At 40.5% G+C, this 10,009-nt stretch overlaps 1 protein-coding gene across 1 annotated transcript in view; it reads left to right on the top strand.

Annotated features, from left to right (window-relative positions):
• The first annotated feature begins 6,686 nt into the window (after window positions 1–6,686).
• LOC139715905 (alpha-mannosidase 2C1-like) overlaps window positions 6,687–10,009 on the top strand; it is a 35,387-nt gene continuing 32,064 nt past the window's right edge. Inside the window, exons 1-3 of the mRNA XM_071627458.1 lie at window positions 6,687–6,817; window positions 9,283–9,438; window positions 9,866–9,962. Coding sequence (XP_071483559.1) covers window positions 6,687–6,817; window positions 9,283–9,438; window positions 9,866–9,962 — 384 coding nt within the window. The remainder of the gene's footprint in view (window positions 6,818–9,282; window positions 9,439–9,865; window positions 9,963–10,009) is intronic.

Here is a 10,009-nt window from a genome sequence, read left to right as displayed (position 1 = left end):
TTGGTTGAATAGTTTTTAATTCAGAGAACGTGTCCCACTTGACCCGCGTCCCAACTCACCCCGCTCTCCCCTACCCAGGTGAATTGGCTTTGTCGTTGACCCATATCTTGTGTGATGAAGGGGAGGAACAAGCCCAGCTGTTTTCTTCGGTCATTTCGTGTCCCACGCGGGTATCTCTCTCCCCCACCCCCTCTCCCTGCCTACGTGCGTTCCTATCCCTATGACTAGGCCTTAAGTATATATATATATATATATATATATATATATATATATATATATATATATATATATATATATATATACATACGTGTATATACACTATTATACATATATGTATAACATAATATATGTATAATGTATATGTTTAATATATATACTATTCATATGTGTATAATATATTTATATTATACATAATGATTATAATTATACGTGCATGAGTGATACACCTTCATTTTTTTTTCTTCTCTCTATAGTTACAGATATGAAAAGTTACAACGAATTATATAGGGATATTGTGGAAAATTATGTGTTATCATAAAATGTTTTAGAGATTTAGATAAGATTCTTGTGAATTTTGCTGTATGGTAGGCCTATACCATGCATAACTTTCGTGTTTTTTGTTAACAAGTATTTTGATGATGGCCTATACTACTACTAGCTACTTCCAGTGTTCCACACAATGCAATTTTTACGTTCCCAATTAAAAGGTATTGAAAAGAGGGTCGCCGACATTGAAATGATACATAAAATCACAAATGGTGTGCATACACTTTATATATCTAGACGAGCGCTCAAATAGTCACAGCTTTCCCATGATATTATCAGTGGATTTCGTTATCATAAAATCCCATTGTCACTATGTTGTTGTCCGAACAGAAGCAGTTGCCAAATTGTCCAAAAGACGGGAAGTTCCGCTGATCTTTAAAACGATAACCGTGAGTTACATTCATCTAAATGAATATCACTACTGTCAAGCCTGTGGTGTTAGGCAAGGACCTATCCCCAGACCCCAGCCACCCCCCCCCACAAAAAAAAAGAAAATTAAGAAGAAGAAGAAGAAGAAGAAGAAGAAAAGATATCGCCATAGTATCAGCCTCATCATTTCAAATCAGACTCCGCCCAAATTAAAACAATACTCAGTAATTATTTCTCTTCTCCAGTAACAGTTCGTATATGCGTCGCAACAAAAGTCTGGACAGTCTTTTTTAACAAATGAGATATATGTGAGAGGAAATCCCGATAAGGTATTGATACACTGTACTGAAGTCAAAAGAAAAGACCCCTTAAAACATGCAGAATGACGAACAGTGCTAAGTGACGCTCGCAATGAAGACGCAGTATCTATCTATATTTTCATCATTTATTAACAGATATGCCCTTGTATATTCACAGGTATTAATTTGATGAAACACAAGTCACAACTGAGTCTCTATACTCACATTGTTGATAGGTGAATTGACTGCGAAATAAATAAACACAACGCACACGCACACACACATACATACAGACACATACTAATTAACTCAAACAAGTGCTTCTTAGTCGCTGTTGCTGCATTATGTTATAATTATAGGAAGTTCGTCCCATTTACATGCACGCCTTTGCGTGGTTTTGGTATTTTGTCCGAATTTATAACTCAACCTGTCATTCATTTAATCATTCAAATGAAAAGAAATACAATTTCAGGAAGTTATGTAAACAAGTAATTAAAACCTGTTCCCAGTTGCCTCGATCGTGCTGTATAGATTACGTAACAGCGGAAATCGCTGCAAGGATGCTATCCCTGGTCAGATCGGTCATTAATCGAAGTGACCCCTTGCTATCAATTTGGGATGATTCTTTTATACTTTCAATTTATTTCATGAAAAAAAAAACTATTGAAACTGCGCAGTCGTAAGAATTTGAGTGATAAAGTAGCACAAGTTCGACACGATCATACTAAGAACGATCCCATGCAGCACGGGCTGCGAGAATAACACACTGAAAAATAACTCATGCTAAACAAAATCGGAACTTCGCCAAGACCTACAACATGACTAACTGACGTTTATATTCAATTTTATTTTCAATTTCAATTTCAATTGATATTGGGATTAACGTCTAAGTGCCTAATAAAGAAAGAGTGGAGCAAATCAATAATAAGCTAAGTTATGGTCAATAGGAGAAGGGGACGAAAATAAAACATCCATTGGGGATGGACGTTTTTACGTGCGTATCGTGTGTGTGAGTGTGTGTGTGTGTGTGTAGGGGGGGGGGGGGGTACGGGTATACCAGAAAGTTGATGTGTAGACTGTCATTCTTGTCTAAACATGCAGTTATGCTCTGAATACCTTTAACACTTGTACGTTCAATATAAGATCATTGAGTGGCCCACATTCCTAGAAGCTTGTCTTTTTACGTGGGTCCCTCTTTTCCATTAACGCGATTATTTTTGAGCTATCTATTCCATGATACATAACTATGCATTATTTTTGTTGTAATATATTGTAGGTTTTTGTTTTCATTGAATTTGTACGACAACAAACATGATAAGTTAGAAATAAAATTTCACTTGAATTGAATTGAATTGAATAAATGCGATTATATTTTGCGTCAGAGTCTATATAACATGGCCGGCGGAAACCGGGGGGGGGGGGGGGGGGGGCAGGGGGCTCCCCCACTTTTTTGTGCGCCCTATAAAGGAATGCATAAGGTGTCATCATTTTGCCCCCCCTACCTTTTTTTAACCCGGAAGTACTTAAATGCACTAAAAGAAGAAACCCGGAAGTGGAGGAGAAATATAAGTTGAAGGCCTTTTTTTATGCTTGTAAGCTGAGGAAGTTGAAGGGGAGAGATGAGCTGAGAACCTCTTTTTTTTTTCGCTTGTTAGCTCATGAAACCCGGAAGTGGGAACCCCCTCTATCCCCCCACCCCCACCCCCCCCCCCCCCCCCCCCCACACACACACACTTTTGAAAAACGCTCCGCCGGCCCTGTATAGGCCCTAAGTCTGCCTTATTCTCGTAGGAACCATTGGTGCAGTGAATAAACTAGCAGGTCATTGTTGCTACACTGCAACGATTTATAAAACAATGTATCATAGGCCTATGTAATGCTGAAGTGTGTATCATGTATAGGCCTATTAATGTCACTTTCATCAGCGATTTACATTAATCATAATTTCTGATAACATACTCTCATTTTCCGAATAACTCAGATCTGATGATGTATGAGAAAAACTGGAAATAAAAGACCTGGCTTTCGGCAAAAATATCATTATAAAAAATGATAAGAAAAACATATTTCCATCTTGTATGTCCACTTGATATGCCTACAGGCCTATCTTCCAATGTCATATTGACAACTTATGCGCAGTCCAAGTCTAATTCTTTCGGAAGGTTGTTTTGTGTATGATGTTCATAAGAAAACTCTGGGTGAACATGTCTTATTTTTGTATGTTTATATTGGCTGTATACATATAGCATATGGTTTTCTGTTGTTTCTCCTCTTGGCCAGGCAACGTGTGTGTATCCTGTTTTACTAAAGTAATAAGTACTATATACGTATAACGAAGCGAAATGTGTCATTGAGATTTGATGTGTCTTTTGGTTTGTTTGTTTATTTGTTTGTTTGCTTGCTTATTTGTTTTTCTTTCTGGAAGTTCAATTTAAATTCACAGCAATTAAATTTCAAATGGCACTTTTTTCCAACACAATTACAAAAACAAACGAACAATGTAATGCAAAATGTTCTAAAAATACATCAAATCTCTTTGGTATTACTGTACAAACATAAGAGAATAATTCTTTTAAAGATAACTGAAATGATTATATATTTTCATGTTTCAATATAACAAATATAATGCTGGTAATAGTATACACAGCAATGACCGAAGAAAAATATGGAAGTACAGGCCCCTATATCATATCTAAATAAAGCATGCGAAGCTGTTTTCTCTTCATGGTCGGCGGAACCGAGGGGGGGGGGGGGGGGGGGGGCTCAGGCCCCCCTCCCTCCACTTTTTTTTCTTGCACCATACAAAGGAATACATAAGGTGTCACCACTTCCCACCTCCCTGCTATGCTTCATCTGATTGACTAGGGCTCAGAGGGGAGACACTCAGTTACTGGTACGCGGCGGTGGTTTTGGTATCCTCTCGGATCACTTTCTGTATCTGTACGAATTCTTTATTTATTCATTTATTCATTTTTGCTTGTCAGCTGAAGAAACCCGGTAGTGGAATGAGAAAGATGAGCTGAAGACTTTTTTTTTTTTTTTTTTTTTTTTGCTTGTCAGCTGATATAGCTGAAGAAACCCGAAAACGTGGCACCGGCGATGCTCTTTGTTGTTGTTGTCCAATGCTGCCAGCTGTCTAGACCCATATAATCAGTGCCATTTTTTTTTTTTTTGATTGTCTAGAAGTTGAATATACAATGTATTTGCTCTTTTTCTTTTGTTTTGAAAATAATTGTTTGTGTGTGAATCTTTGCTATACAAGATAAAGGCGTGAATATTCAGTACTCACACTCAGTCATCACAGGGGCGGATCCAGGAATTCTGTAAAGGGGGGGGGGCGTGACTAATATTTCTGATGCCACTTCTGGGTTTCATTTCATTTTTCTCTTTTTATTACTTTTGTTTTTAACGAAAAATAATAGGGGGGGGGGTGCGGTTGCGCCCCCCTCTGGATCCGCCACTGCGTCATCATCAAGGGCACCGGAACCACTGCGCCGCCGCGTACCAGTCTGTCTCCCTCTATCCTCTAGGCCCTATCCATCTATGCTCTCGATCGGCGGGGCCCGCGCGAAGCGACAGCACAGCAACACCAGCACGAAGCGCACCGGGGTAGTAGGCCCCGGCGATCCACTAGCCGCCGTGTCTTGGTTGCCGGTGTCCCGCGGTGACGAAGAGCATAATCCCATTAGATCCATGGCACGGGCCTCGGGTTTGGAGCTATAATTAAAGGCAAATACACTCCATAAACTGTACAACGAATGAGGCGAATAGTTGAAGAACTATCAAGGTAGAGCTGATCGCTGGCACAGCATCTCCAGAAAAAAAAAAAGTATTCCCGGCTTGCGAACTGGTGAAACAAGACTGAACTCATGATGAACTATCCTTGTGGTGAGTAGTGTGTAGTCCCGCGTATTAAGATATTAGTTTGGTCTTGGTAGGGTAGTAGGTATCCTGTGCATAATCTGGTACCTATATTCACATAATTATAGAAATTGAGTCGCAGGTTGGAAATAGAGTGAAGCACATGATGAAGTATAAGTTTGCTGTAAAGTCTCACTGCACTGACAATGAAATGACAAAGAACATGAACAGTCGATATTAAAGGTGTAGAAATTCTGTACCTTACACCCACCCAGCTCCTTACGGGACCTTAGCTTGTTGAGCTTAGTTCTGTACATATTAGGCTTAAAACCTTGTTTAATGTTATTATTGATAACACTAATATTTTATGGAAATGCTGGCCATTGGACCAAGGAGGTTTGTCCTTGATTGGACTGAGTATCTTACGTCTGCAGTCTAGTGAATGTGTCATCGTATGAAATTACTGAAGTGGTGAAACAATACCCTAGAGTAATCAACCCTACCCTGTTTGCGGAAGGGTGCCTATTTCTGGCAGGGGCACTGTCATTCATCATTAAAACAGCTAACAAACATCACGTGTGCTTAGTCCCACTTTCGTACTCAGTCGCCACGTCTGCACTCAAGCATTGCCGCGCCGCCGCGCCTGGCGACACTCACGCCAGTAATCGCTCGCATTTCAGCTTTCGCATGGGTCGTTTGACATCGCATTTAAATCCATGATTTTAGATATGATGCCTCGAACCGATTTTGCTCAAATTTCGTGAGTAACTAGGAAACTTGTGAAGCTTTATGGACATAATCAAGCGAATTGCCGCAGTCCTTTCATTTTCGCGTTGCATTGCAAAAAAGCGTGGAGACTCCTTATAAGGGGTGCCCCGGGGGTTACTTATAAGGGGGACGGGGTTACTTATAAGGGGGACAGGTTACTTATAAGGAGGGGCCCCCCTTGTGAGTGGGTTTCCCGAACTGCTATAGAACACAAGCAGGAGTTACTTGCACATGTTAAATGTCATGGGAAGTGACGCCTGATTCGGCCTTTCATCAATGAATGAAGTGGCCCCTGCCGCAAGTAGGCACCCTGTACAAAGCCTGCCGCAAACAGGGTTGTTTACTCTAGTTAATGTGAGAAAATACTGGCAGTTTTGCACTTTAACACTATGAATTTGAAGTTGGGTGTGTAGATGACAGTTGAAAAGAGACAAACCCACAAATGGTTGATCACCAATGGACAAACTCTATATTGTAAACTGCCTCATGAAGTAGAAATATAGTACTGATATACTACTTTATCATGAAGTAACAAGTTAGTAGTGAAAATTTGATTTTGGGTCATCAGAACTGCAGTCTTAACTTCCTACATAATGTTGTTTAACAAAATAATAAATGCAAACAACATAACAGCACATTGACATTGCTGTTGTGATGCCTTGAATTATATCCTCTTGAAATTGTTCTTGTATTTCAGGTGTAACACAGTGGTCATTCTCAAATCCCCAATTCCCTTTGGAACTCTTGTATGTATTCACCGTGCTTTTCTATTCAGTCTGAGAGTATAAGATTTAGACTACTGTAGAAATAAGTCTATTGTGTACATGTTTTTAATTTCTTTGAATGGTTCGCCAAGTGATAAATGTTGGGCCATCTGTGGCACCTGTGGTCTTCAAGGACAAACGTTGTACACTAGAGAGGGCAGAAAAATTTATATCCAGCCACTATTTTACAGACTGTAACTTGTATGGCAAGTGAGTATATTAACAAGTTGTGTTTTCCTCTTCTTACATTGTCATATTTTGCATTTGTTGCAAATGAATAAACTGTGCAATATGAAACTTACTTGATCAAAATGTGTTCCTCATCATTGCAGTTTTTGTCGAGCCCACTGTAGGTGTGGGGAGACTAAGGGATCGCCTGCGGCGTCTGTCCGCCCGTCCGTCCGTCGTCCGGCCGTCCATCGTCTGTCCGTAATGCTACAAAAACTTTAATAACTCTCTACTGAGGATTTCGATTTCAATCAAACTTGGAGGGAAGAGTGGTTATGCAAAGTTACACATTTTACTAAACATGAAGGACACCTCAAGGTCAAAGGTCACAGGCAGAGGTCAACAAACTTGTAGGGCCCAATGTTAGGTTTTTATGGCGCGTTTTGATTATGGCTCATAACTTTTGATCCCTTTGTCCGTTTGTGACCAAACTTGGATGGTAGATGTCCCTTGGGAAGTTGAAGGTTACCACAAGGTCAAAGGTCACAGACAGGGGTCAACAAACTTTTAGGGCCCAATGTTAAGTTTTTAGGGCGCGTTTCGATCGTGGCTCATAACTTTTGATCCCTATGTCCTTTTGTGACCAAACTTGGACGGTAGATTCCCTTGGGGAATTAAAGGTCATCACAAGGTCAAAGGTCACAGACAGGGGTTAACAAGTTTTAAGGGCCCATTAAGTTTTTATGGCGCGTTTCGATTATGGCTCATAACTTTTGATCCCTTTGTCCGTTTGTGACCAAACTTGGATGGTAGATGTCCCTTGGGGAGGTGAAGGTCATCACAAGGTCAAAGGTCACAGACAGGGGTCAACAAATTTTTAGGGCCCAATGTTGAATTGTTATGGCGCGTTTTGATTATGGCTCATAACTTTTGATCCCTTTGTCTGTTTGTGACCAAAATTGGATGGTAGATGTCCCTTGGGGAGTTGAAGGTCATCACAAGGTCAAAGGTCACAGACAGGGGTCAACAAACTTTTAGGGCCCAATGTTAAGTTTTTAGGGCGCATTTCGATCGTGGCTCATAACTTTTGATCCCTATGTCCTTTTGTGACCAAACTTGGATGGTAGATTCCCTTGGGGAATTAAAGGTCATCACAAGGTCAAAGGTCACAGACAGGGGTTAACAAGTTTTAAGGGCCCATTAAGTTTTTATGGCGCGTTTCGATTATGGCTCATAACTTTTGATCCCTTTGTCCGTTTGTGACCAAACTTGGATGGTAGATGTCCCTTGGGGAGGTGAAGGTCATCACAAGGTCAAAGGTCACAGGCAGGGGTCAACAAACTTGTAGGGCCCAATGTTAAGTTTTTATGGCACGTTTTGATTATGGCTCATAACTTTTGATCCCTTTGTCCGTTTGTGACCAAACTTGGATGGTAGATGTCCCTTGGGAATTTGAAGGTTACCACAAGGTCAAAGGTCACAGACAGGGGTCAACAAATTTTTAGGGCCCAATGTTGAATTGTTATGGCACGTTTTGATTATGGCTCATAACTTTTGATCCCTTTGTCTGTTTGTGACCAAACTTGGATGGTAGATGTCCCTTGGGGAGTTGAAGGTCATCACAAGGTCAAAGGTCACAGACAGGGGTCAACAAACTTTTAGGGCCCAATGTTAAGTTTTTAGGGCGCGTTTCGATCGTGGCTCATAACTTTTGATCCCTATGTCCTTTTGTGACCAAACTTGGACGGTAGATTCCCTTGGGGAATTAAAGGTCATCACAAGGTCAAAGGTCACAGACAGGGGTTAACAAGTTTTAAGGGCCCATTAAGTTTTTATGGCGCGTTTCGATTATGGCTCATAACTTTTGATCCCTTTGTCCGTTTGTGACCAAACTTGGATGGTAGATGTCCCTTGGGGAGGTGAAGGTCATCACAAGGTCAAAAGTCACAGACAGGGGTCAACAAACTTTTAGGGCCCATGTTAAGTTTTGAGGGCGCATTTCGATTGTGGCTCATAACTTTTGATCCCTTTGTCCGTTTGCGACCAAAATTGGATGGTAGATGTCCCTTGGGGAGTTGAAGGTCACCACAAGGTCAAAGGTCGTGGTTGGGTCAACGAACTTCTGGGAGTTAGAAAAATATTAATTTCTTGTACGCGAATGGGCGAGACACAATTTGGCACTTGCCTTGTTGTATCATTTTGTGTCCCATATTGCTCAAAACAAGCAATATTTGCATTTCGTACAAGAGTCACTCATCAAAAGTTATCCGCTAGTTTGATTGTGTGGTTTTTGAATCACACTGTTTTTTTTAATACTTTGAATATATTTAGAATATTTCAATTTGTGTTTATTTTTCACTGTCAGATGAATGATACCATCCACTGCAGATTTCAATGGTAATGAAATCAAAGGTGGTTAACCATGAGCCACTAATTGAAGGTTTTCAAAGTCTGATATTTGCTGTGACTGAATCCATTAAGAACCTTGTCATATATGTGAATTTCAGGCTGTACCCGGCGAAGCATCCGATTCACATCACGCACAGGAAAGTCAACAATCGAGTGACCTACCAAGAAGCAACGGGAGAGTGGAGCTCTGCACCAACCAATTCCCAGAATTCCCCGGTGGATGTAGTTTCAGTAGGCTCTTCCTATGGCCCCACGTAAGTACAGGAAGGTGAAGATTTCAGTTAAAGGTCTTAAGTGCATGTTGCGAATGCTGTAATGAGAGAAATGACATAAATATTGTCCATTACTACTGAAATTTTGATGGGCCTTGCATGTGCTTCTGATCTTTACAGCTGTCATTGAAACAATATTTTTTTTTTCTTTCTTTGGCTTCACAGGTAATCAAAAGGAAAGCTATCAAAATTTTCAGTGAGTAATGGGCATAGGCAGAGATAGGACAGTGCTTACACGATCCAGTGAGTTTACCGACAGGGTAGTTGACACCATTTCATGCAGTCATTTCACTGATTTTATCACCTCTATCAACACTATGCCATAACTTCATAATCACAGCCTTCTGCATTTGGTACCTCCCATTGTGTGAACTGCATAAGAAGTTAATCATTGGTCTCTATCAAACAGGTGGGCGACACACTGGTTCAGACTCCAGATTGAGATCCCTGATGACTGGAGAGACAAAGAAGTGCATCTTCTGTGGAACTCCAGCTCAGAGGCAATGGTGAGCTGTTACAATGTTATATATAACAAATAGCACACACGTTCTGA

This window comes from Diadema antillarum, unplaced genomic scaffold, assembly GCF_040938485.1.
Source record: "Diadema antillarum isolate AM-2024a unplaced genomic scaffold, OU_Dant_1.0 scf00000057, whole genome shotgun sequence".
In the NCBI taxonomy this organism is placed as follows: domain Eukaryota; kingdom Metazoa; phylum Echinodermata; class Echinoidea; order Diadematoida; family Diadematidae; genus Diadema; species Diadema antillarum.
Note: the sequence above shows the minus strand (reverse complement) of the source record. Positions and strands in the feature narration are given on the sequence as shown.